Source organism: Aulonocara stuartgranti (genome assembly GCF_965226115.1).
Source record: "Aulonocara stuartgranti genome assembly, chromosome: 7".
In the NCBI taxonomy this organism is placed as follows: Eukaryota; Metazoa; Chordata; class Actinopteri; order Cichliformes; family Cichlidae; genus Aulonocara; species Aulonocara stuartgranti.
This window is the reverse complement of record NC_138945.1, coordinates 56,473,040-56,500,883: the sequence shown is the minus strand read 5'-3', so window position 1 is coordinate 56,500,883 and position 27,844 is coordinate 56,473,040. Positions and strand designations below refer to the sequence as shown.

Genomic DNA, 27,844 nt, shown 5'->3' with positions numbered 1-27,844 from the left:
AAGGGTGTCCAGAATTTCGCTTCCAGTAAGGTCGATTTACGAAAGGATTTAATAGTGAAGCAGTCGGTGTTAAAAGGATTACAGTCAGTCTGATCTTGCAGTATAAGACTATCACTATCCAATCGACTTTTTTTTTCGGGCTACAGGCTCAGCCCAGTGCAATAAATAACGTCATCTATACGAGGTTTTTAATATGATAGGTGACGCAAACCCCACGAATAAAGAAGAAATGTTTATATTAAATTAACACAAGAAACAATCCATATATTTCTAAGACTTGTGTTTTATATAAGGCAGAACAGCATGCCACGCCCACGAGGCTTTTATAGTCAAGAGGATGGAGCGAGTAGAGCAGATTGATTTTGAGGGTGCAAAGGGATTGTAGTGCAGCTCAGCAGCTAAGGCGCAATATGAAGCGTTTTCTTTTCTCTTTATTTTGGCTTGTCGGGCATTTACAGCCAGCTCTTTCTGCTGGTTTGAAGGATACACCGACTCTCGGGTCCAAAAATACTCCTCGACTTCTAAGCAAAGGTAGGTTGCGTTAACATCGACGCAGTGGCAGTATTACATTACGAAAGCTCTAGTGTGTGTTTCCTATTCACTTTAGTCAAAAACACTGCAAGGACAAATCCGATTCATCTTCTCGTGTTTTGATGTAAGTGCAGAATGCCGTAATTCCTGATTAAAGCGTGATTATGAGATGCTTTTTCACCCTCCAGATATAAGCGTTGGGCTTGAATACCAAATTAATCAGAACCACAGTGTGTTGTTCTATGAGGAGGGCTCAGATGAACTGTACCTGGGAGGCAATGATTTTATATTGAAACTCAATGTGGACGACTTCCACGTCATAGAGGTGGGTTGGAGCAACAAATCGTAAACTAACGATGTTCTTTATTTATGTTTTCTTATTATGTTGTTGATGGTGTTTCTTTTTTTCCTCAATTCCTGTGGGGTTAAGCAGTAGCCATTAAAACCAACAGATGGTTGTGACAGTCCTAATAAGCGTCTGTCTGCCATACAAGACCTTGTACTGTAGCCTCAAAGTGCTCATTAAGAGGTCCAGGTGCTGAGCTCATGGCACCGACAGAATCATTAAGAATAGAACATGTAATAAACCAGAAATTTCAGTATGACTTTTTTTTTAATCTTAATGTTAAATTTTTAATAAGTAAATGATTCTTGACCATAAGAGAAGAAATGGGTCTTATCATTGATATCACTAATGGATGTCGTGCTGTGGGAAGAGAAGCTGAAGGGAATCAAGAAGACATTTGAATTAAGGGAACTGGTTTTAGTCTATCCTTTTATTAATCTATCAGACAGCTATTTCAGTGGACAGTGTTGTAATTAGTTTCTTAGTGATTGTTTCAGATGCTTCTTATGTTTTTGAAATGTTGCTAAAGTTATGGCTAATCTGTCTACAATCAATGTGTTGACAGAAATTTCATCTGAATGCAACGGGGCAAGAGGAATGCCAAGAGGTCGGTGATTACAGAATGATCAGAGATGTGCTAATAAATGCATTGTGAAAATGAAATATAGAATCGGTTTCCATAACAAAGTTCTCTCTGTGTCATAGGACCCCTGTGAAAATGTTATCACTGTCATTGAGAAGTTTCAGAACAACCTGTTTGTCTGCGGGACGAACGGACAGAAACCAGAGTGCTGGCAACTTGTGAGTGATTCTAAAAAGTGTTAAATGTGTTAAACCGTAGACTAAAAGTGTGTGACTTTCTGCACTTCTGTGACAAGTTAATGGAAACTAAACTAGTTTCCATAAACTAGCAGCAGAGAAAAGCCAATTAAGGAGTGGAGCTCTGGTGCTTCTTGTTAAACTTTAATTGGGCGCCCTCTATAATTTAATGAAGGTGCTGGGTGTCTGGTGTTTTGTGGTTTCCCATCACAGTTCTCTTGAAGTAATATCACTGTGTTCTGTTGACTCTCTGTGACCCTGCAGCGCCCTTCAGTGAACAATCAGTCTCTTGAAATATTCGATAGTCGTGACGGGACAGGAATCTCTCCATTTATCTACACACAGAACTCCCTATCGCTCACAGTAGGTATGTTACGCGCCGCTTTTGTAGTTACCATGTTTTCAAGGTTTTAATTATCAGTGTGCAGATTAATGTAACTGATTATTCAAAAATTCAACATTTTTGCCCCTGTCAATTTGGTGTATCGGCTATTTTTAGAAGGGGATCTGTATGCAGCAGCACCTTTGGATGCTGATGGAAGTACATTGCAGTTCAGAAGACAAGCTGGCCACAGGACTAATGTCTGGATGTATGACAGCTGGGTCTCAGGTAAATAAATACCTGCTCTTATTTTATAATGGAGGAAAACTACTGTAATTTAATACATTGGTGTCGTATAATCAGAATATGTTTGACTTAAAAGTTTGTCTTGTTCACTCCTCACCTCATTGTAGGGTAATTATGCTTTGGTTCAAGTTTGATGTGGCAGGCTTTCTGTTTTGTTTTGGGGTTTTTTCAGTTCGCGCTACACTGTAAACACTTTTTTTTTTTTTTTTTTTTTAAAATCTTTTTATCATGTTTTCACAGAGCCCACATTCGTCTCTGCGTCATGGGTGCAGCGGAAGGACGACCCAGACAATGAGAAAATTTATGTCTTTTTCCGTGAGAAGAACTCAGACCACAACCGAGAGGCTGACCCACTGATATCTAGGATTGCCAGAGTTTGTAAGGTATGGTGAAAAAAGCTGAGCTAACATCAATGAAACTCAACTTTGCTTACAGATAAATTCTCTAAAACATCTTCATCTCACTTTCAAGAATTAGGAACAATCAAAAGTCTTGCTGTGACTACATAAGCAAACCTTTTTCAAGCATTTTGGAAGGTGGATTGTGCCCCTTCATTCTGGGACCCTTTGTGCCCAGTCCTCATAGGATGGACCACACCCACCTTTGAACTTGGCCTTCAGTCTAATTTGATCTACAATTGGATAAAGTTTTGCGAATGCGTTTGGCATGAGTACAAGGCTCTGCCACTGACAGAGTATGTCCAATACCAAAGTACTTGAAGCAAATTTGAAGTGGGTTTCAGTTCACTTGCCACACAGTTGGAAAATGTTGTAATAATGTTGTAAGCTTTAGAACAACAATATTCATAATGAATGGCAAAATGTGATCATGCCCATTAAAATAAAGGAGAGGCATTATTGGCTCAGTATGTGTGAGAGGGTGTGATAATAGCACAGCACAGGGAAGGTTGAGTCAGTCAGTTCAGGTTTTTTTTTGTTTTTTTTTTTGTTTTTTCTTTCTGTTTTTGGACACATCAACAGTACAGTTGCCTAAAATGACACAGCTAAAAAAAATAACAAAACCTGTGAGATGAGCTTAAAAACTCAGCTTACCACCACCTGCTGTACTGAATCTAAATTAAAGGCAGCGACTGTGAATAATTCTAATATTGTTTTGTGATGGTTTGCCATGTTTCTTTTACCGTAATAATCTGCATAATTTTCCATAAAGAGGAAACAAGATACTAAAGTCTGTCAGCTCAGAGGTGCTTGATGTTGATGTTAGGCTTTATGTTTTTATGGAAGCAGTAGTTATGCTCACCCAGTATTTCCTCTTATATCAGGATGTTGCATTAGTCATGTTAGTTTAAAACCATCACAAGAAAATATTCATTTGCACAACAAAGCAAAAGCAAACAAACCTTTGACCCACCACCAATACCAAAAAATTGGACTTCATCTACTTTACATTAACCAGCGCGAAAAGCTTTCATTTTGCTAAAATGTTGTTTTCGGGATCCTCGCTTGACATCTGTGCAAAACGAGACTTGCCCTAAAAGTGTTCAGGTGTTCTCGTTTCACATTTCTAATACAGCTCAACGTAATGGAAACTGTATCGAATAACCTTCAGCCGAAGCAGAATTAATGAGTTTCCTCCTGTTGGTATCATATTTCAGGTGGATGAAGGTGGATCAAAACGATTCTTCCAGAACATGTGGACATCTTTTCTCAAGGCCCGTCTTGTGTGTGGAATTCCAAAGGAGTCGCTGTATTTTAACCGCCTCCAAGATGTTTATGTGATGCACGCAGACAACTGGCAAGACACCAGGGTCTATGCCCTCTTCACAAGCAACTGGTTAGATGCTTCATTTTTAATATCTAAGCAACATGCAAACATGACAGTGACACCACAATCAAAAGCAAAACATCAAGATGGGTAGTATTGCTTTAGCAACATGACTTTCCATTCCTTGTATCTTAGGACTGTAGCTCCAAAAACACATGATGTTAGACTGTTGGTCAACTGTTTGTCCTCCTTTTCAAGGGTGTTGCCCTTCTTCCACTCCCATGAGCTGAGGCAATAACAAATTCACAGATGATTTAAACCTATGATGAACGCTCTGGCAATCTTTCTTTCTTATATCCACTCTAGGAATTCTACAGCAGTCTGCATCTATACAATAAAAATGATTGAAAATATATTTGAGAACTCCAAATTCAAGGGCTACAACGACAACGTTCCCACACCAAGGCCAGGAACGGTAAGAACTTTATTATGTTGCTATGTTACTTTACAGAAACAGAATTTACAGACAACTTCCTCTAAATTGTTTTATTTTTACATTTCTATTTTCGTTTTGCTCACATGCAGTCTAAGCAGTTTATTCTATATCATGTGCATGAGTACGACCTGTGGTTTTAAAAAAAAAAAAAAAAAAGACATGGAAACAGCTGTGTGCATGGACTGTTTCATCACATTCATTGTTTCCATCATAGAGACTGTGGTTATTTATTTGACATCCACTGAGATTAAATGGAACAAATGAAGGCCCTTTGTATTTGCAGTTTCCCCTCATTGTGGCACAACCATAATGCAAGTTTCAAAAAGGGGCTGACACCAACCGTGGTCCTTTTTCTGTTCATGTTGCTATATTTTGTAAATAAAACCACCCCTGTAATTTACGATGTGGAAAAGTTTGTCTGTGCTTTGTTTTTGGACTATTTTTTTTTTGCCTTTCATGCAGTATACAGACTATTTTTGCATTTATTTTTCAGTGTTCCACGAACAGCAAGGCTTTGCCACGTCACACAGTCAATATTGTGAAGGATCACTCAGAAATGGCCGACTGGGTTGACTCAGATCCTTTTTATATAAGCACCAACAACTACACCAAGATAGTCGTGGACAGAGTTCAGGCTGCAGACCAAAGATTTTATAACATTCTGCTTCTAGCTACTGGTATGTCATTGTTCAACAGCACAGGGTCCTTGGGATCTTGTTTTGTCATTAGTGCCTTCGCTGCCTTTCAATTGTCTTACATTTTAAGAATGCATTGTCTGTAATATCTGTTAGGAACAATAAGCTAAAAATACCTAGCCAGATATATCACTTGCAAAAAATAACACAATATCAAATTCCTGTTCCAACAGATTCCGGGAAGATCCATAAAGTCTTGGAGTCTGGGTCAGAACCTTTTATCATATCTGAAACGCAGCTCTCCAACTCTTCAATCATACAGTCAATGAAGCTTGACTCTAAAAAGGTAGGGTTCATTTAAAATGCCATACTAAGTGCAGAGCACTGTGCTTTGCCGTTCTGGCATCAGTGTTTTTCTCAGCTGCGCCCACCTTCAGTGAAACATGATGTTGCTATTTCTTTTTGCAGAGCGTCGCATTTTATCTGTCAGGTCATTGCTTTTGTGCTTCACATGCAGCTATTTTCAGCTGACAAACACCTCGTGTGCATTAGTTGTCTTGCGCCAGGAAAAGCCAAATCTATCAATAAGCAGGCTATAGAGTCTACAATTTCCCCAAAAAGAAAATCTTTTCATTCAGGTTTAAAGTAAATTTAGATTTTTGTCTTCCTTTGCTCAGAAAACATTAATTGTGGGGTCTGCTGAGAGAATAACTGCAGTGAACCTTCAGAGTTGTCAGGAGTACAGCAAGTCTTGCGAAGAATGTGTTCTGGCCCGGGATCCATACTGTGCCTGGACTAACAATGGATGCACCTCGACTGTCCCGTAAGTGCGAGCAGCAGTCTTACCAAGACCCTCTGGCACATTTTATTATGTTTTGCACAATACCTGAAACAGCTGTAGAAATGAATCAGATAATCAAAGAGGGAAAAAATCTTGCAGAAACATCACTCACTGAAACGTGTTTTATTCGTCTTTGCAGAGGGAGCATTCAGAATATCGTGGATGGGAAAACAAACGTATGCAGTTTAACAGTTAAAGGTAGCTAATGATGAGACATTTATTCATCTTGCTGTAGACTCCAGGAACAAATTTAGTCTGATCTCTCTGATCGCTCTCTTTCCCTTTTCCCCCCCTTTCTTTCTTTTCTCCAAGAGCCAAGAAACCGGACCAAACGTGAGATACCTCCACTATCATCAGTGCATTTGAGGACAGTTCATTCAGTCCCCCAGGGTGTGCCTTTCTATCTGTCCTGTCCCATAGACTCCTACCACGCTGAGTATACATGGGAGCAAAAAGGCCAAAAGAGTCCTTGTTTGCAGATGCTTACCAACTGTCTGCACCTCATTCCTTCCATGTCACAGGAGAAGTATGGCACGTACAGATGTATTTCAGAAGAGAAAGACTACATCAAAGTGGTGGGAACATACGAGCTCATAGAGAACCAAGACCCAAAAAAGTGCTCAAAAAGCAATACACCTGACAACTGGAACGCTGCACCAGCTCTTATTCCAGAGATGACATGGATCACGCTGCTTGTAGCAATAATTTCTTTTTGAACTGACTCTCTGTTACTCACTACTTTTAATTTGCAGTGTCAAAATGTCAGGCCCTCTGTACTCATGCAGCACTAACGGAAATCCATGTCAAGCCTTTAGCGGAACCTAACACAGAAACATTTCTGCTGTGAAAAACCTTTATTGTTTCAAAGAGGGGCTTGAACAGGAAGGGGAAAGAAAAAAGAAAGCAGTACAACCGGTCAGCAGTGCACAGCTTGAATGGTCTCCAATGGTGATTGAAAACATCGGAGCATCTTACATAAAACACTTTAGCTGAGTACCTTTCTTCCTTTTAACACAATCAATGAAATGGAAGGCACAGAAAGTAATCAGAGGTAATTCCTCTTTACATGAATGTATATCTCAAGTCAACAACACTATTAAATTATGAGTGTAAGTGGGAAAGCTTCCAGTCAAAGGGCCACAGACAATCTTTAAACAGTAAGTCTGCTTAATTGTAAGTCTTATACAAACTGAAGGGAAGAGAGCTCTTTCCACTCTGGTCCATATAGAACCAAAAAATGTAAATTATCTGTTTTGACATTGCACTGCTGACCCGATAATTTAGGAATGTGTCTCCACCTTCTTTTTGCCTCAGTGCTCAGAAAGGTATCTTAAAAATGCACAATGAAAATATTTGGCTTTGCATATTGGGAAATGGCTTCTCTCAGTATTTAAAAGCAGTTATGTCAAAAATACTCCAAAACATGCAAAAAGTTGGCCTATTTGTAGTGTTATAATTTTTAACACATACTCACTGAAATTGGGTATGTGTTTTCCTGACGCGGCGCAGAGTAGGGATAGTGAAGGTGGATGAGTTGGCATTGCTCATCCACAGCAGGGGTAATGCATAAACGAGGAGAAGAAGCAAGTGCATGTAGTGTGGAGCGGATGGAAGCGATTGTCGGGGTGATTTGTGACAGAAGGATAACAGCGAGAGTGAAAGGGAAAGTTTACAAGATGGCAGTGAGACCTGTTATGATGTACGGTTTGAAGACGGCGGCAGTGACAAAAAAGACAGGAGGCCGAGCTGGAGGTGGTAGGGATTTTGTTTTGTTGGGATTAGAAATGAGTCGATCAGATGGACAGCTCGGCTGAGACGGTTTGGGGAAGTGCAGAGGAGGCGTATTATTATACTGGAAAGGATGTTAAAGATGGAGTACCTCCATAAGGGAAAAAAAAAAATCTTATTTTTGTACACAGTATTATAGCACTGATAGCACTTTTCTTTTTTTCTTTTTTTCATGACCTATACTATAATACAAATAAAATAGTGCACATAATCCATCCATCTTCATCCGCTTTATCCGAGGCCGGGTCGCGGGGGCAGCAGCCTAAGCAAGTGCTGCTGCCCCCATAATATTGTGCACATAATATTTTGTTAAAATGAATTATTGCAATCACCTTGTAGAGAAAACCTCTAAAGAACACAGAGTTGGCCTCAGTAGCCTGAGATGGAGTCAGATTCCTTACCTGAATTATTGCTTTAGTCCCTTGATAAAGAGTGTTATAGAGCAATAATGTAGCTAATAAACCACTTAAAACTTTATTTACACCAGAATGTAGTAAGCTGTGCCTTGTGTTGCTTTAATTCTATGAATTTAACATAATGTCTCTTTACAGCTTGTGTCATCATGTTGCCTTACACACATGTATTTTGGTACGGTATTAAATTATTTAATCCCGAATGTTTAAAAAAAAAAGTTTTTTTTATATGAAAAGTATTATTTATTTCATTATTCACAAAATATTTAAAGAGATAAGAAAACCTGCTAATGTCTTGTAATGATTTCTTCATCATAAAAAGAGTGTGACAATTTACTGTTCACTAGGAGTCATCCTATTAGGTAAGATATTATTATTTAATCTTAGCAGGCTGTGTTTTAATCAGCCAGAGTACTCAGTAAATAACTTTCAGCATGACAAGAGGGCAGATGACAAAGCAAGGATCTTGAGCTTAAGCTGTCTTTTACCTAGATCTAGTCTCAGCGTTCTTAATGACTGCACAGAGTACATCCTGCTTATGTAAAGAGATTTTTTTGGGGGAAGGGGGGCACTACAGTGTATGTGCATAGACAAAAACAAATGGGAATTTGGGTTGTAAGATTTTCTTTCAGATTAACTAATTGAAGTCCAGAAACTCCATGGAAACCTAGTGTTGTTTATGCTTCTCTCATCCTGTCTCCAAATATGAGATAACACAGCATCCATTATAGTGTAACACTTGACTCTGAACTTGGCTCTCACAGTAGTGGTCTCAGTCTTTTGGCCACACTCTGCTGACCAAACCCTGTTGTTGCAGTTTCATTCTAGGAAAACACGCCCTTTCAGCCACTGACACACTATGTTGTTGTGGGCTCTGATTTACAGCCACATGGTTTTAACTGTTTTGATCTGCAGTGTCTACACAAATATTTAACACTGTAGAAGGAGATGGTACTTTCCACTGTTTATGGTTCATATGTTGTTCTGTCTGTCTTAGGCTACTATAATTATAATGAAGCTTACTAAATCTGTGGCTTAAGACAGAATTTACATAATCCCTGATCTAACAACTAGGTTTGTCCTTTGGTAAACCATCTGCATGCACTCATGTTTTGTTTATGTCTGGGTTCTTTTCTGAGTCACTCATCAAGTTGTAGAAATGTGTCAAGTGGTGTTATAGAGGACTTACAGCTAAGCATCACTGATAGGCTTTACTTTAGGACTATGTTAAGAAACACTTACGGTATCACAGGACTAAGCTGGTGCTGCATTGGTGTCTGAGGTCACAGATATGGTGACTAACAAACATGTTTTTGGTTTCTGTTCTGTTCTGATAAGAGTAAATCTTCATTCAGGACCTCGGCTCCCAAGTTTTCCTGTCCTTCTTCTCACAGGAAGACTTCAGGAAGGAAATTATTGGAAAACAAACACAAATTCCGATTAAGGAAATTCTTAGAACTGAAAGCAAATGTCATAAATGTAGCTTTTCACATGTGCGTCATGTTGTTTAAAGTTTCTAAGCACGCACGATACTTTGCCTGACATGAATTTACAACGCCTGTCTGTAACTGCAATCCGTTGCCAGCAGAGGTCGCTGTTATCCAACAGACCCGACATCGGTTCACGCTTCAACGCCTACCCTGAACTGAACACAAATCCATGGCTAACCTGACCCTACAAGCCAAGGCTTAGAATAATACTCGCATGCCCATTTCACCCTGAAAATGATTATCTCAGAGTGTAGTGTATGGCAATTCCAAGGTCCCCGGGGAGTCGACATTACTCAGAATAGCGTGAATTCCTTGGGTAACAAATGAAATGCGACATGCATGGTGTGATAGGCCTTGGAGGGTGATTCAGTGCAATCCTCCAAGGTATGCATGTGCACTATGGTATGGTTTGTGATTTTGTCACTTCTGAGTTGTTTGCACTTGCTGTAGTAGGTGCTGGTGTGTTACATGAAAATTAAAACGTTCTCTTTTGGTCTGAGAGTCACGACAGATGATTCCGTGATAACTTGGGTGTGGCGGTTTCCCTTTGAAGTAGAAGACAAAACAACCTAAAAAAAGAGCAGGAAAAAATAAACAAAGTACCAGATGAGCCATTGCTTGATTTTATTTGTACAGTACTTCCTCATAAATCCTAAACCTGTAGCTGCTTGAGCTGTGGGGTACTTGAATGTTTTGGTAATTAGCCTACTCGACATGTGTGTTTATGTATAAGAGAAGGCATATTCATGCTGTGAGTGATTCGAATTGTTCTTTGTTTTCCTTTTGAAATTCCAGTCAAGTGCAGATTATTATCCATTTATGTTTTAAGTGTTTGTACTTTTCTTGAATTTAATTTAAAATAAATTACCATTCAATTTATTATTTTTTTTATTTTTTGTTCTCCAGGGTTTGTTTGTATTTTTGTTTTGTTTTTTAAATATATTGTCCTAGTGATTTTAAACCCTAGTCCTTCTGTCATCTTCATGGGATTGGTGGTAGCCAGTATGCTCACTGGGGGTAGTAGTGACACCTGGGAACATCTGTGTGTCCTCTTGTTTCCTAACTTAATCCCTAGTAGGACAAGTAGATGGGTTTATTTATTTATTTATTTACATATTCTGTATAATTTAAAAAGTTGTTTGTAGCTGTGCTTGTACTGGACATTTTCCACTGCTGTGTTTAATTAAATCTTAAAATAAATCACTTAAAATGATCACTCCTCTCCAGGGCCACATTAGGATTTGTGACACTGAGTTAAATCACATTGTTTCCAAAAGCCTTTTGTTTGAGAAGTCTCAACACAGCGTTGTGAAGTTTCTAAATAAACATACTCTGGACGACGTTTGAAAATGATCTGAAAGGCTGTACAAATTTACAGTGTGCACACGTTTGGAAATACTTTGGGGATGTACTCCATTAGGTGTGAAACAAAATGTGGTGTGAAGAGAGGGAGCAGAAGCAGGTTCAGAGCAAAGAGCTGGTGAGATTTTAACAGTTAAAGTAAATGTTTAAAGCATTTAAAAAGACATCTGGAAAATAAGGAAGATAGAAATCTAGATGGTTTACCGCAGGGACTTGAATCACGAATACAGCAGGAAATTGTACGGCAGCCGAGCAGGCAGCCAAGAAGGAGGAAAGGGAAGAGAGAGTACGTTAGTTCCGTATCAGAATCTATTTTACTTTCTGAAACAAAACAAAACCTAAAATTAAAAAAAAAAGTAAATTGATACCCAAAAGACAAGTTATATTGAGACTTGACAATTAAACAAATCGTGACAGGGTCGAGGGAAGAATATAAATCTCCAGGTGATTACCTGGATAGGAAAATGAACACTACCCAGACCTGTTTTTTAAAAAGAGGTTTTGGGGAATTTAAACTCTTTGTGGTGATTAGCACTTCTGCCTCATAGCAGTACAGGCTGAGCTTTTCCTGTGAAGTTTGTGCAGGTTTGTTGCTTCCTTTCACAGTCCAAAGACATGCACAGTTGGACTAATTGATGATTCTAAATTGCCCGTACATGTGTTGAGGGGGTACTCTGCCTCAGTGCTTTAAGTGGCCCAAAAGAGGTGCCGGTACTCTATTTTTTTTCGCCTCCCCTGAGGTAACAACAACTATATTGAATGGGTTTTATATACAACAGTCAACAGACAACCTTATACAAAATAATAAATCATTTTATTAGTTTGTGGATTTGCTTGAGCTAGAAAGAGCTACTGAACATAAATAAAATGTGCAAAAAGGTATTGAAATTTTTTTTTAACAAAATGTACATAAAATAAATTATAAACTAATTTGTATTTTGCTCTCTCTTGAGTCACTGCTGCTATCAGCAGCAGCACTTGTAAAGTTTTTTGTTTTGTTTTTTACACAAAATGTATATAAAATAAATTATAAAATAATTTGTATTTTGCTCTCTCTCTTGAGTCCCTGCTAGTATCAGCAGCAGCACTTGTAAAGTGTACCTGCAGAGCTTGGTAGTTCTCCCATACTACTTTCACTGTTCTCTCACTTGAAGCAACCCAAACATAATAACCATAGAACAGTAGAATATAATCTTGAGTCTTGAAGATGGTTCATTTCTTTACCCCTGAAAAATATACAAAAGCAGATTCAGCAAAATACAATCACAGTACACCAAATGAAAAATGAGAAATACTGTACAAATCATTTTACCTAGAAAAGGCTCCAGCACGTTTTGGGCTCCACTTTCCTTTCACTTTGGGCTTCGCAGTTTGTGGATGCTGCACTTCTCCTCCCTAGTGCCAGCCATGTCTGCACATATGTTTGTGCGTTAAACTGATCCAAGGGTGGTCCGTTGCATTTCAGGAAAATCATATTTGAAAGCCTTTTGATGTCGAGAGAGTTTCTTTTATCTGTCAAAGTATCATTCATTGAGCTGAAAGCTCGCTCGCATTCACTTGTTGATACTGCAATGGTGTGGACAGCTGTAAGAAGCGGCTTCAGGGCTGCTGGTGTCTTGGAAGCTTTAAGGTCTTTATACTCCCTAAATCCTAGGACACTTTCCCTCTCCCCAACTCTGAATCTCTGACATAAATGTCTGACCGCTGCATCCCCATATTGAATATCTAGAGATGCAGGCCAGGAGTCAGACTGGAGGACCTTGATGTCTGAGAGGAGGTGACTATCTGTCTTTTCAGATGAGGTTTTACTGACATGCGAGGAAGTTGTTGGAGTCATCCTGCACTTAACATTTTCAGCCAGGCTATGGAAAAATTGGCCATGGTTGATTTTTTTAACCCTCTGATTTTCATGCAGGCATACATTTCTGAAGATTTTCTCCTTTTCAGCTTCAATGGCAGTTTGTGTGTAGGGACCAGGTGTGGATACCATTGACTCAAACACCCGGATTTGTCGGTCCAGCTGCCTGTCGGCTTGATCCAAAGTCATGTCCCGTCTCTGGAGCATTCTTGAGAGGTCACTGAGTTCTGTGAGAGCGTCATACATGATGCCAAGATTGACCACAAAAGAAACAGTAGTGAGAACATCATTGAGTCCTTTGTATTTTGCTCTCTCTCTTGAGTCCCTGCTGGTATCAGCAGCAGCACTTGTAAAGTGTACCTGCAGAGCTTGGTAGTTCTCCCATACTGCTTTCACTGTTCTCTCACTTGAAGCAACCCAACGCACTGATAAAACACAGCCTATCACAAGGAGACGTTGTCCAACATTGTGAGCACTCTCGGTTAACTCCCTTTGGTTTTTTTGGTGATGCATGGTAGAGGGAGTAAAGCTGATCTAAGAATATTTTAAAGTGGTTGATTCCTCCTACCTCCTTCAAAACATCACAAACTGCCAGTTCCAGTCTGTGATTGGAACAATGCCAGACAAACAGGTAAGGGAATTTGGAACAAAGCTGCGCAGCAACTCCTGCTTTCCTCCCAAGCATCACTGAGGCTCCATCACAAGCAAATGCCAACAAATGTTCCTGTAGGTAGTGAGGGTCAAAGCCATTATTATGAAGACATCCTAACAGTGCTTCAGTGATGTCCTTTGCTGTGGTCCCCTGCAGCTCAATCAGTTCAAAAAATATTGTGTCTGGATTTTCACTGGAAATAGCTGACCGCAGGCACACGACAAGCACAGACTTTCCACTTATTGTAGTGGATTCATCAATGAGCACACACAATTTTCTTTCATTCATCACTATGTCATTGACTACCTTCTTTTTCATTTCAGCTGCAATGTGATCCAGTATATTTGCACATGAGTTATTAGAGTGCAAAACTCTGCCCATCTTGACACCATTTAAGACTTGCAACTGGACATCTATTGGCATGTCTGTAAAGGGACGCCCATGCTTGCCAATCTTATAAGCTGTTCTAAACACATTGCAAGTTGAAGCGTAGTCAGCCTTTCTCATATCTTCAATGTGTTTTTGCATTGTATTTTGTGTTGCCTTCTCTTTTATTTCAACTGCTTTCTTGTGATAAATTGAGTCTCTGTGCTCTTTTATTTTTTTTTCGTAGTGAGTTTTGTTGTGCAGCCTTGTCCCTTCCAAAAGACGAGATTAAGCACCCACTCCACTCCTGCGACACTCTCTGCCCTTGCTGCATGTCCACGCGAGCACAAACTTAACTACACACACTACAACCCAACTTTTGATTTCTGCTGATCAGCCACTTGTAATTTGTGGAGAAATACCGGACTTGTGCTTGGGACCAACATTCTGGCCACTCATGCTCGCTAACGCGGCTGTTGTCATCGGTAGAAATGGTGTCATTCTCGTCCTCGTCGTCGCAAAAAGTGCCGTCGTCCGCGGCTGCGGCACTAGTGCAGCTTTCATCTGACCTGCAGCGATATCATTCTGGCTTGGTGGGGTGTCAGCCAGCGAGTCCTCTGATTCTGACCTTGTTCTTTTACTACTCAGAGTCTGAAGCCAGGAGAGCATATTAAGTGTTCATTGTTTTTGTATTTTAACAGAGCAGCTGTTTGCGCGTTTTACACAACCTCTCCGGACCACGTTGAGTTGTTGACATGACAACGGCAAAAGCGACGCATGCGCTTTTCACTTGTAAAACACATTGGTGTATGGGTAATGTAGTCTCTGCTCTCGGTGGGACGAATTGGGAAGCGTGCTTGTGAAGGGCGCTCTGAAAAGCGGCAGCGCAGCCAAACGATTATAACAGATGTGCAAATGAGAGTACCGGTACGCTAAAAGCACGTTCTGGGCGCATGGAGAGGTGGCGGTACTCTCAAGAGCTATATTTAGAAGTGGCGGTACTGAGTACCGGCGCGTACCAGCCCACTTAAAGCACTGCTCTGCCTCCTTAGATAAGCTCCAGTTTGCAAATATTTGGACAGTGATACAGTTTCTGTAATTTTGCTTTTGTCCACCATGGCAGTGGAATTTAAATCAAACAAGCAAGATGTGATTGAAGTGCAGACATTCATTACATGAACTGTTTAGGAATCCTAACTATTTCTGTACACAGACCTCCTTACCATTGTTATTTCATATTCATATTCTTCTTATTGCTAAATAAATGTTTAGTATGTCTTTGCAATCTGTGCATTAGACCAGAGGTGTCAGAATCATTTTACATGGCAGGCCACATACAGACGAGTAAAACTCCCCTTTCTGTCAGTGTAAAGAAGTTAGATGTTTAACGGTTTTTCTATATGATGACGAAAAAGCCTCTGTGATAAAGAAAGACATCTGTCAGAAAGACACTTTCAACTTAAATTGTAAGAAATAAAGTTGCAGATAAAGTTCTGGAAGCTCATTTACCAAAACTGTCGTTGTAAAACAACAACAACAACAGAATTTACACAAGTTTTATTAGAGACACGGCTAAGACTTTGGCCAACATAATAATTTGTGAAAGTTGAATTTTTCCGGTATATAGAAAAGGGGAAGTAGGGGAAAGATAAGTTTTATGTAAGCACACACACAGCTGTAAGGTAAGAGCTATGCAGGAAGTGAGATTTTATCGTAGTGGAAGCAAGACACCGAAGGTAAGACAAATTCATGACAGTGAATTGTGAATTTTAATTTAAAATTCACTTAAACGACGAAACCTGTCGTTTAAGCTGTTTGGTGGCTGTTTATTAAGAATTATTAACGGTTTCAAGCGCACATTCAGGCCTGTGAGACTCATTAGACACTCTGACACTGAGCCATGGCTCTGTGCTTATGCACACGTTTCTGCATCTCTGTTATTCAAAGACACTTTCTATATGTATAATTTATTTTATGTAAAATTCACTACTAAACTGTAACTTTAAGGACAAGGAAGCGATATTTTATTCAGTTTTATCATAAAAGCTTTATTTTTATGGATTTGCTATTACTAGCGAGAACAAACCTGAGGTTTAAGGCCTGGATTACTTTGAAACCTTTGAAACCTGAAAATAAAAAGGGGCATTGCTTTATTTACGTCTGACACCTCTGAAGTCCACCAGAAGATGGCGGCATCTGAGCAGGAAACCCTTCTCCTTAAACGCAACCACCAATTTGCAAGACTCAAACGCTTATAATGATTATATAATGTAATGTTTATTTACACAGCGATAGGCTGAAAGTCACTGGTGCACAGAAGCCTTTTAAATAAGACACGAGACTAGCTGCCAAACAAAATAAAATGTGCACGAATTTGGCTTTTTTGTTTACGAAAATTAAAAGTAATTCATTTGAGATTTACCCGAAATTTGTTGCGTTAAATCAGATATATTTATTAAAAACAAAAAGTTAAAGCAGGTTTCACGATGCGGTGCAGCTGCAGTCTAACACCATCAAATGATCCGGGTATCCTGTGGCTCTATGCAGAGCCTGTCCATACACTGGACTCCTCAGAATTCACCTTCTCTCCAGCCTTATTTGTCATTGTTATTAAAGATAATACTAGATAATATAAGTGCCTTTGCAGTTTTTTCCTAATCACAAGAACACTTTAAATGTTTCACTTCGTGTGCAAACTGTTACTTTTGTGTTTACCTGTGTCCTTTAGTTAAAGACAAAGGGTTGAAGGTGAAGCGAATGAGGTCAAAGATGGGCTTAGGTCGGAGTAATAAATTAAACATCGGATCCTAAATTATGGATTTTCTTGGAGGGCGGAGGACCCCTCCAAGAGCAGCTTCTGTATCTTTAATAGACACGGAGAGGGGCTGGGAGAGGCTGCGCGTTCACGTTCATTTTCTCGCGCCGCAGCGGCGGGGACGCGCAGAGGCTCCCACACTCTCCGGAGAGGAAGAAAAAAGCGCCGTCGGACCGCAACAGCGACTCACCGGGAGAAAAATGATCCCTCCACCGTCCTTCATCTGCGCTCAGGTCTGCACAAAGCATGTGAAAGGATCCGAAACCTCCGAGGACTCGACTTTTCTCAAACATTAAACTTGTTTCAAGTGGACTGTAAACTCCGAGGGTGATTTATAAGACACGGGAATTGAAGTTAACATTGGACAGGTAAGATGACGGAAAAATAAGCTAATGCGGGAGTTACTGCATGAAATTAGAGAGAGACGGAGCAGCATCCGGATCAAAACTTTAAAACAAATACAAAAATGTCTAGAAATCAACCCGCGGATTAATTCTGTGTCTGTGTCACAAAGGCGTTTGTGCACGAATGCTTTAATAATCCGCAAATTGATCGGGAAAAATCTGATTTGAGCATTAAGTGCTTTTGGGAGTGAAACCTTCTCGAATAACTAAAAGAAAACCCATTAACGAGAGCCCGTTTCATCACCACGGACAGCGCCAGTTTACCCGGACCTGCCTGTGCAGACGCGCTCAGAGGAGGGCATCTGAAATCAAATATGACCCACAACTTATGTGCATATGTGCGCTTGTTCGTCAAACATTGTTGTTCTGTGTAGCGAAGAAAATAAAAGGAAACTGTTTTTAAGGCATTCAGAGAAACACATTTAATCTATATGAGATAAAAAAGCATCCGCAGTACATTTCCGTCGGTGTGATTGCTCTAATGGATAATGCTCTTATAAATGTCTGATCGTAGCTAATGTCTGCTAATTGATGCTTGCAGGTGCAGAAAATGGCAAGAAGGTTCTTACAGCTCCTTGCCTTGTGGACTGTTATGACTGGCATTGTGCAGACGTGTCCAGAGCAGTGCAGCTGCCAGGATAAATTTTCCCATCAGTTTGCTGACTGTGCTTACAAAGACCTGCTGGAGGTCCCTGTTGGTCTCCCTTCCAATGTTACCACCGTGAGCCTTTCTGCCAATAAAATCCAAATCCTGAAAAGCAAAAGCTTTGTTAATATCACTCAGGCCACCTCTCTGTGGCTCGCCCACAATGAAATAGTCACCATAGAGAGAGGCACCTTGGCCCCTTTGGTTCAGCTACGCAACTTTGACATCAGCCACAACAAAATTGTGAACTTTCCATGGGAAGATCTGCGCGGTCTCACAGCCCTGCAGCTTCTCAAAATGAACAACAATGAAATGGTGAACCTCCCAAAGGATGCCTTTTCCACGCTCAAAGACCTGAGGTCGCTTCGAATTAACAACAACAGGTTTACCACCATTGTCGAGGGGACTTTCAGCGCCCTCACTGCTATGTCTCACCTGCAGATCTTTAGCAATCCCTTCAGTTGCTCCTGCCGTCTGCAGTGGCTGAGGGACTGGATCACGACAACTAAAATTTCTGTCCCCGAGCCAAATTCAATTGTGTGCGAGGCCCCTGAACATCTGAAGGGTACGACGATTTCAAGCATTCCTAAACTGGACTGTGAGCCCCCTGCTGTCACTATAACATATCAGCCAAACATAGAAAACACAGATCTGTATGAAGGTATTATGGTGATCTTAAATTGTGAGACAAAAGGGAGCCCCAAGCCACAGATCACCTGGGAGGTGACTGCAGGAAATCAAAATTATCTTTTCCCCTTGCCCTCCACTGGAGAAATAAACGATGTGCCAATTAATGATAAAACAACCAGCAATCGATTTCTTGTTTTTAGAAATGGAACTCTCATCATCCCCCGTGTGAGTAAAAAGGAAGATGGGAATTACAGCTGCTTTGCGGTGAACGAGTTGGGTAAAGCAGAGAGCAGCGTTAAAGTGGCTCTGGCAGGCACCCAAAAGGAAGCCAGCAACACAGTCATCGATTCAACAGTGGACAAGAGCCGTCCGTCTGGTAAAAAGCCTGCAGACCCCAACAAGCCCTCCAAAAATAATGTGGTCAACTGGACAAAGCTTGATGAGAAGACAAAGGAAAGTCCCGAAACGTCAAAAGACAAACACGATGAAACAGAGCAGACCGGTGTTGTTCCTAAGACACACACATTCACAGGCAAGTGCGGTGTTAGAGAAAGCAGTGAATACATCTCCAACCATGCCTTCAACATGAGCCTGGAAGACCTGAAGCAGTACACCTTTGACTTTGGTGTTATTGCATTAGAAGTGTCAGAGACGGAGGCCAAAGTGCAGCTGAATCCACTGCAGCTTGCCAAAAGCAAATCTAATCTTCATCTAAGTCAAACTGAAAACCAGGAAACAGTGAATAAGGAACCTTTGGGTCTGTACCAGTCCTCATCTAGCAAGACCACTCTGGACATGCTCTACCTCTGTGTAAATACTGGAAACGGACACTCCATGGTTCAGTGGTCCAATATAGAGGAGGGAATTAATTCCTACCGCTTCCATAATTTACAGCCTGGCACCAATTACACACTTTGTCTCACCTATGGGGGGAAGGACTGCCAAGTCCAAGTAGTCTTCACAACTAGAAAGAAGATCCCCTCCCTGCTCATAATTGTGGTTGTCAGCATTTTCCTATTGGGTCTGGCCACTGTCCCCTTGCTGGGAGCCACCTGCTGTCATTTGCTATACAAATATCAAGGAAAAACCTACAAGCTGATCATGAAAGCTCAGAATCCAGATCAGATGGAGAAGCAAATGACAAAAGATTTTGATCACAGGCCATCTTTCGTGGAGTCAGAGAAAACCAGCGAGTTAGGGGAGGGGGAGGTTGACGGAGAGGAACGAGAAGGAGAGGAAGAGGCTGAGGGGAGCGTGGTGACCGAGTCCATCCCCGGATCATCATCCAAGACCAACCAGGAGGAGTTTGAAGTTGGCTCGGAGTACAGTGACAGGTTACCGCTGGGAGCAGAGGCCGTCAACATCTCCGAGGAAATCAACGGCAACTACAAGCAGCCAAGCCGCTGAGCTCCGCTGACGTCTGCGAGTATATTGTAAAATATTTTGCTTTCAAGTAGCCTATATTCAAGCAGGTAACACACACATCATTACTTCACGTGAAAAAAACGATGCCGTGTGATTTTTGTCTTTAAAAAAAGGGGATCATTAACTTTTTTACCTCAATACTCCTTCAATCACCGCGATTGTGATTGAATTCATGTGACATTTGTAGTTTCCGTAAGGTTAAAACGAGTAACTCACGTTTACAAACCGAGCACAGATTTATATCTTTTATCGGACCTCAAAACCGACGGGAAAGCACCAACGTTTACCCCATCTGTGGGACGTACGCGAACGGGCATATGGGAGCAAATTTCGCGAAGGCGAGACTTGGAGAAATGCGCGTAATTCGAGGCAGCAAAAAAAAAAGGAGAAAAAAAGTGCACAAAATTTTACCCACCGTTTCGCTGCGTTTTAAACAAGCAAAAACAACAAAAAACAGGATTTTCTATGAAGTCATTGTAAATAAACTGACATCAGGGACAAGATTCTCTCACTGAGCCGCGTGTGTCTGTGCAAGGCTGTTAAAATCTCATAACGGCCATTTAACATCTTCTCAGGTGTCGGCACTCTGGCTCCACTCAACTTGTCCAAGAAACTAGAGAAAGATTGGGATTAATGTGTTTGATGAAATGATATTTGCGCTTGGCGCTGTTGCACCTGACAGCGCGCACAGCGGCGCCCTGCGCGCTGTCCTGTGCGTCCAAAAACGGGAAACTGAGCTTTCAGAGGTGACGATGTGCTTGACGGGAAATTCCAGGTTATTTACCAACAACATGTTGTTCCACGTGTAACGTAAGGCTTTAAAAATGTGCGACTTTAACCTCTTAATCGACGGGTGCTTGCTGTACTCTCGCTTTTTACGGTGAACGTGTCCATGGCATGTCACTCCTTGTGCGGTTTTCTAATAGTGTAGTCTATATAGGACTTTTAGATGTGACTGTCTACTTGTGATGTAAAGCCACGTGAATTTTCTTTATTTTTTTTTAAAATCAATTTTCCAATGAAGTCCTAACAAATGGGCGCAGTGAGCGTCTGTCGGCTTCACTGTCTTGTAATTTGATATGTAAAGTGAGATTTTTTGTGAACTATGTTGTAAAACAAAACAAAAAAACGTGACCTTTTAAGATTTTTTGATATAATTTTATGTAAGTGGAATTAATAAAACATGTGAAACTATACAAATTGGTGGATTTTTCTGGATTTAACTATCATTCCGATTTTATTAAACAACAACAAAAGCAAACAAACAAACAAACAAAGAATCCCCATATCATTTCGAATAATTATGTTCCAAATGATTATTTCGATTACGAAAAATTATCATTTTTTCTTTAAAAATGTAAGATATTCTCCTTCCTTTTTTGGAAAGTGATTATTATGGCATGGCTTTTTTTCTTTTCTTTAAAAAAGAGGGGATTAAAAACAGAGAAGCCTGAACACTGCTGCGTTTTGGAGCTCCGATCAGTCACAAAGCCTCCCTTTGTCTATATTTTTCGCTTATGGTTCAGTTCAGGTCTCTTCTTTCGGCAGAAAATTATCACACTACGCAAGTGGATTAAAATTAATATCTTATATAAAAATGTGAAATGATAATAGGAGAATGTTTATCAAAACACTTAAGCAGTTACCAGAGTCTTAGAATTACATTTCAACAATTTTACTTGCAGCAAGGACTCCTACAGAGTACAGCAATGTACAGAGGAGGACTAAAGCCTACAGTGTCTAGGTTTCATTTATAGTATACAGGGTTCATCCTGAGTTTTACGAGCACTTACATCTATGGAAATTCCCATGAAGACATGCTGAGACCGGTGGTCTTATTTCTGCTACCGCAGCTGTTCGGCTTCCGGTTAGTTTGAAGGTCAGTTTCCTTTTCAAAAGCCCTTTTCCCGTTGCAAGTGCACTCATGCATATATTAGTTGAGCAATAGCTTAACAAAATTTCCCATCAGTGATTAAACCCCCCCCCCCAAAAAACAGGAGAAAACTGTATTTTTCGTTTTATTTTCACAGTTATCAGGGAAAAAACAATCGGATGTGTATATTTTCATTTAAAAGTTTAAATGCGCAGACAAATGGTGAAATATCACGAAACATTTGAAACAAGAAGATGTTTATTTGACAAGAACTGGAAATACTGGAAACAGTAAGATGTTTTTGACTTAAAAGTCTACAAATTAAAACAGAATAAATATACAGTTTATTCCACAGGTTAATATCAGTCACACAATGCGTGTAGCCTAAAGATGGGGGGAAAAGAGAATTTATTGGCCACAGTATGACAATGGTTCATTATTTATATTCATAAATAGTCAGATGTTCTGTCTTTCTGCCCTTCTCTGTCACTCTATATATGAACTCCCATTCAAAGAGATGATTCATTGGCTTGTGCATCCATGTTTTTAGTTGGATGACCATCATCTTACATTATCTGCATTGAATGCTGAAAATAATACATGATTAAAGGCTATTAGTGCAAATGAGTTCTATCCCAAAATAAGCACATACATGTTTAGAAAATTATTTTTTTAAGTGTGTTTACTAGGTGATCAGTGCCACACAAGCATTCCCATCAGACTGGAGACTGAGGTCCTCACAGACAGGAGAACATGAAAAGCACAGGAGGGACTCCGAATCTCCAGACGTTTAGGAAAGACTTGGTGAATATCTTTACACTAGGCACTGAGCTATAATGCATGTATTTCACCAAATGCAGACAAATAGTACAAATGCAGACCCAAACCGGACGAGACTCTGCAGCCAGTACATAATCAGTATCACATTTTTGATTAGTTGCTGGCAGCGGCTTCTGCCTCCTTGGTCGTAGCCTCCTTTTTGCTCTCCTCTCTGGTGCTGCGGTTCAGGCTTCCATTCAGAAAGCTGCCTGTGGTCTGACGCTGGAAGTGCTTCCTGGTGCCCACAAGGGAGGGGTTGTTGACCAGGGTGTAGAGGAGCTGCCAGTGCCTGCGGGCTCTCTTGGCAGTGGACACTTTATTCTGCTTCTTATCCTGCTGGACGAGCTGGATCCCTGAGGACGTTCAGACATCATGATTGCACCAAAAGGTATGACATCTATAAGTCCTATGTAATGACATCTAAGGATAACCCTTTTTCTATTTTAAACTGAAATTGGAAAAGGGTGATTTGTGGGCCTCCCAAAAGACACCCTATATACAGCAGATAGAGTAATAATAGAAAGCAATCATATTTTAATCCTCTAAGCATGGTGGGAGCATACTGGGCTTTCCATTAACACGCTGAAAGCCAAAGCCCCTTGGGCTGAATGAATATGTAACAGGCAATTAGCGTAGCTCATCTGTGTAATCAGCTACTGGAGAAGTAATCACTGTAATACAATAGATTATTCCCGATAATACATTGTTTTCTAGATGCAAACAAGCAACATCTCCATGGCACGTTTCTAATTGGACTCAGCTGTGTCTAAATTCCACAACAACCGCTGAATCCTGGCGGATTTTCTTGTTAATTTGTCAGTGTAATGCATGTCCTGCTGTCATGATATGTGAGCGACCATCAGTCTCTTCCTTTGTGTGTCAGTGGCGTTGCTGCAGATCTGCGATTCACCCTAAAGCACCCGTTTACACTTTGGATTAACGCAAGTTGTTAATATAAAAGATACAATATAGCACCTATATTACAGGATGCAGAGTCATAACGACAGTTTATTCGTTTATGACTGATATGATTAGGACAGGCAGCCGGACTCCAAGCTATTCTGCTCTGAGACTCAATTTGCTCTTAGCATATTATTAAATCAGAGCTGCCTTCATTTTCATTGTACGTGCAGCAAAGTGAGATGATCTGATTATGTGTTACAGTGACCTGCTATTAAATTCTAAACACCCCAGAGAAATTAAAGATGCTACAGCACTTTTAATGCAGGTATTAAGATTATTTTGAGCTTTAAGAATAATCTGGAGAAAATGTCTTAATGTCATGAAACAACTGAAACAATGAGCTGATCCTATTAACAAAGACTACCTGTGTGCAATGGTCACTCTTCTGTGCCATTAAAAAACCCCAAAAAACACCACAATGTGCTTTTTTTGTCCACACATGGAGAACAATCTGTGGTGTGGATTGAGTTTTGTGCTACAGACCTTCTTCAGCATCTCGTGACCTCTGTCCAGCTTTGGTGTCCTGGCCCACAGACTGCAGCAGCATCCCACAGAAGGCCTTCATCACAGGGTGAGACTGGCTCACCTCGATCTTCAGATAATGAGCATAGCAGCGGTAGGCTGCAGGCAGACGTAGGGAGGGGTGAATCATTCTGACTGGGCAAAAGCAATAAACACACAGGACTGCGCCCCATGTTGGCTTTGAGGCAATCACACATAATGACCATACAATCACACTTTTTCTCTCTCTTTTTTTAACCACCTGCTTTTTCTGACAGCAAATCTGCAGACATTTCCATGCAATTAGAGTCCCTGCCCTGCACAGAATACAGATATCATATGAGCTGCAGTGAGCTGGCAGGAGGATAAAGTGGGCAGGATGCAAATTTCTAACCTCTAAGTGGGATCAGAAGAAGTGCTTTTTCTCATAGAAAATTGCTTCCACAATGCTTCCACAAACATAAAAGCGTGTTGCTATTACCTATTAATATGTTAACGTCCTGTTTCTGAGTCCAAAGAGAAAAAAATGGGAACTATTAAATATTTATTAGCCCTCTCTAAGCAATAGATGGATGCTAAAAAAGTGCCAATAATTGATGAAGAAAGTGTTTTTTAGCCAAGCTACAATCCTTCTAATAATTACAGCATGTTCACTATTACAGAAATGGACACTATACTGATTCTAACCTGCATACACGTCAGTTATCTCGCTCACCTGGGTCAAAAGCCTCCACATTGCGGTTAAGAAGACTGATATCCATACGTCCCATGTGGACAATGTTGAACAGGGCTGTGATGATCATGCGCCAGATTCCCAGTATTGCCCCGATCAAAACGTTAACAGGAAACATCAGGTATGTCAGCAGGAACAGATTACCCCTGTGAGATAAATTAGAATGCATCAAATCAAAATCAGGCAGTAAAATTATGTAAGTACAGGAAAATGTAAGGTAGAAAATGCAGTAAATCACCTGTTGTCCAGATCTCGTGTGCCTCCTGTCTTTTTGATGAAGCAAAACCTGGCGGTGACGTGTTGAATCAACACAACCAGGAGAAGCATGAGCCAGAAAGGCCTGAAAAGGTGAAACCCACATAGAAGGAGCAGTGATTAAAGCGCAAAAAACATTGGTAGCTGGCAGGAAATTGTACAACATACACAGAGAATGTTGTTGATTGAAAAACGCTCCAGGTGTCAAATTTCAAACCTAGCAGCACCACTGCACAGATACTCTCAGGTCTGGATTTACGACAACTTGTGTTTGTATCTTTTTTTATTTATTTATTTTTTACAAGGTCACAACCTTAAAATAAGCTAAAACTGAAAGCTGAGAGACACCAAGAATTATATCACTCACCACATGCTCCACAGGACCTGAAAGAGAATCAGATTCTGTCTGTGGAGGACAGGTATGATAACAAGGAAGACTGCAATCAGAAGGCAGAGGAAGAACACTATGGTCTGGATGATCATGCCTGCGGGGGAGAGATCAGAGCGTTACAGTCTTAGCACTTAGACACTATCCAGCATCCAACAGATCTACAGTGGTCACCCCACTGTAGAAAGCTCGAATACTCTGATATGTCTCTGCCCGAGCTGGCCGATTGAAAGAATTGCTTTTAGGCAATATTTAAGGAGCATGAACAGAAATAATACAAATATCTAACAGAATTTGGAAACTGGATATACAAGAATTGGTAGCGAGCACAGTTATGTCAAAAACAGGATGTAAAGATGTTGTTAAAAATTGCTGAGGTTTGTGTTTGGAGTGAAAAAGGATGAACAGGACTTGGAAAGCATAAATCATAGGGACAGTTAAGGTTGGAGAGTTCACAGAAAAGTGAAAGAGGTTTGGGGAGTTGATGTGGAAGTGTGTGGTGGAGAGATACTGAGTATACTGAGGGAAGGATTGTGAAAATGAGCAGCAAAGGAAGAGGAAAAAGGAAAGGCCAAAGGAGCAGTTAATGTATGTGGTGAGAGAGGACATCCAGGGCATTTCTGTGATGAACAGATGAAGAACAGATGATCAGTGATCTACTGTGCTGACCCCTAATTAGAACAGTCAACAGAAAACTATGAGCGGGCATACTGAACTCTTCCCTGAATATGGATTTACATACAGAAAATTCATCAAAGTTTTGTCTCTAACTTGTTTTATTTAAAGTAGAAACAATATATAGAAAATCTAAATAATAACAATCTTTCAGAGTAACTGTACCAATGCAGATGTGAGCTGCTGTGAAGCTGGTGTATCCCATCCAGCAGACGAGTGCAGGCCGGGAAGCTCTGATATTTCTCTGGCAGTTGTAAACATTATAGCTATCTCCTCTGTACAGCCCTTTCAGATTTGACCTACGGAAGGTAAAACACAATTAAAACAATGTGACACTATGGAATACATAAACTAGTTCAGCCCCAACTGTACAAATCACATAGTAAATTGAAGAAGCAATTTAGCAAGAGATAGACTGAATACTCAATTCAATACTTGACTCGGAAATCCATTTATTTTAATGCGATGCCATTTCTGGTAATGGCACAGTATTTCATTTTTCTTCTTAATAGCCATTTTCAATTGCAGCAGCAGTTAACACAGACTAAATGCTTCCCTGTCTGCATGATTAGTACTCTATTATGTTATAATAACCATGGCATTATAATGAAGTAGCCAGAATGCAAAGGAAATTCAATGCAAAACAACAACAAAAAAGGGAAAAAGTGCAATCACAGACAACCTACCGATGCAGAACCATAGATCGCATGAGCATAGCCAGGTTGACCAATCCAGACAGGGTCATTGCTGAAATATAACACACTGCAGAAACATTGGCACATGACATTCAGGTTTTTTAATGTGGAACGATGTCAAGCTTGAACAGTAAAATTGTACAAAATAAATGCATCAAAAATAAAGGGCATAGCGTTATGTATGTGTGCATCTCTCATATTTCTAAATGGCTTCTCTTGTTGTCTTGTGTCACTTACCCTCTACACACCACATGTAATAAACCACTATCCGAACCACTTCATGTTTGTCTGGAGACAGCATGATTCTGAAACCAGCTAAAAGGTTTGCAACGTCTTCATTGACTCCCAAACGAGCAGTCTGGAGAGACGGCACGACTGCTGAGATCAGCAGAAGACCCATCTAAGAGGGAAAAAGGACATTCATTAATAGCCAGTGAAGCTACTCTTGAATGCTAATGCAATAACTTTTATGGATGTGGAAATAAAATGAGTTAGGATAAGACCGTTTGAGAGATTCTGCTCTCTCTTTCTACACCAAGCCATGCAATTATGTCTCTCCTTGTGTGTTTTGTTAACATTTATGAAATATACAGGGATTATTGCGTTTAATAGTAGCTGTGGTAGTTACCTGATACAGGGTTATGAAAGACACAACACCAGATATAGCCAGCTTCAGCGGAAAACGGAAAGCTGCATGAAAACAGTAAAGGTGTAGAAATATTAAGTTAACAGGATTACATATTGCTTTTCCAAATCTAAGCATATTTGTACTGCACACATTGTGTATTCATGCAGTTGCTTCACGTGACCACCTTCTGTATAAATGACCAATTCAATAATTATTCCAAGAAGAGTTTGACCAGTTTTAACACCTAATATGTGCATGACATGGTATTAAGCAGGTCCCAGACAAATATATTTACCATCCTCTGGTGTATAAATGTAAGATTTCACAGCATCGGCTATTCTTTGGGGGAGTTTGGGCTTGTCTGTGCTCGACGTGCTGAAGCGAAAGGTGAAAAAAAAATGAAAGTTACATTAAAAATGTAAACAGCATTTTAAACCTCAGGGA

At 40.3% G+C, this 27,844-nt stretch overlaps 3 protein-coding genes and 1 long non-coding RNA gene across 7 annotated transcripts in view; 2 read left to right on the top strand and 2 right to left on the bottom strand.

The window, feature by feature from the left end:
* The first annotated feature begins 337 nt into the window (after nt 1-337).
* On the top strand, nt 338-8,474 carry sema7a (semaphorin 7A (JohnMiltonHagen blood group)). Its single transcript, XM_082538420.1, has 14 exons — nt 338-531; nt 720-856; nt 1,443-1,484; nt 1,583-1,678; nt 1,961-2,063; nt 2,196-2,306; nt 2,565-2,707; nt 3,940-4,118; nt 4,416-4,524; nt 5,039-5,222; nt 5,414-5,526; nt 5,858-6,003; nt 6,161-6,219; nt 6,334-8,474. Exons 1-14 carry the CDS (start codon nt 411-413, stop codon nt 6,735-6,737), a joined length of 1,947 nt encoding a protein of 648 aa, XP_082394546.1. The 5' UTR covers nt 338-410; the 3' UTR covers nt 6,738-8,474.
* On the bottom strand, nt 7,961-15,338 carry LOC309709671. Its single transcript, XR_014277570.1, has 2 exons — nt 14,995-15,338; nt 7,961-11,752 (listed from the first exon to the last, which is right to left on the bottom strand). It is a non-coding gene; the product is annotated as an uncharacterized lncRNA (long non-coding RNA).
* Nucleotides 15,339-15,641: 303 nt separating this feature from the next.
* Nucleotides 15,642-21,790, top strand: islr2 (immunoglobulin superfamily containing leucine-rich repeat 2; the record flags this gene model as incomplete). Of its 2 annotated transcripts, none has more annotated exons than XM_082539070.1 (2): nt 15,642-15,686; nt 17,711-21,790. In XM_082539070.1, the coding sequence occupies 2 exons, from the start codon at nt 15,642-15,644 to the stop codon at nt 19,850-19,852; spliced, it is 2,187 nt and encodes a 728-aa protein (XP_082395196.1). In that variant the 3' UTR covers nt 19,853-21,790. The 2 variants fall into 2 exon arrangements, with proteins under 2 accessions (XP_082395196.1, XP_082395197.1); XM_082539071.1 differs by lacking the exon at nt 15,642-15,686 and adding an exon at nt 16,723-17,133 and having other exon boundaries at nt 17,711-21,789.
* An 80-nt stretch (nt 21,791-21,870) lies between these two features.
* The window catches only part of stra6 (signaling receptor and transporter of retinol STRA6), a 67,296-nt gene continuing 61,322 nt past the window's right edge, over nt 21,871-27,844 (bottom strand). For all 3 annotated transcript variants that reach the window (XM_082539074.1, XM_082539072.1, XM_082539073.1), the window contains exons 11-20: nt 27,696-27,775; nt 27,401-27,462; nt 27,010-27,172; nt 26,764-26,839; nt 26,243-26,376; nt 25,382-25,499; nt 24,998-25,099; nt 24,742-24,905; nt 24,009-24,146; nt 21,871-22,915 (exon numbers count right to left, since the gene is read on the bottom strand). In XM_082539074.1, the coding sequence (XP_082395200.1) occupies nt 22,677-22,915; nt 24,009-24,146; nt 24,742-24,905; nt 24,998-25,099; nt 25,382-25,499; nt 26,243-26,376; nt 26,764-26,839; nt 27,010-27,172; nt 27,401-27,462; nt 27,696-27,775 (1,276 nt within the window). In that variant the 3' untranslated portion in view covers nt 21,871-22,676. The remainder of the gene's footprint in view (nt 22,916-24,008; nt 24,147-24,741; nt 24,906-24,997; nt 25,100-25,381; nt 25,500-26,242; nt 26,377-26,763; nt 26,840-27,009; nt 27,173-27,400; nt 27,463-27,695; nt 27,776-27,844) is intronic.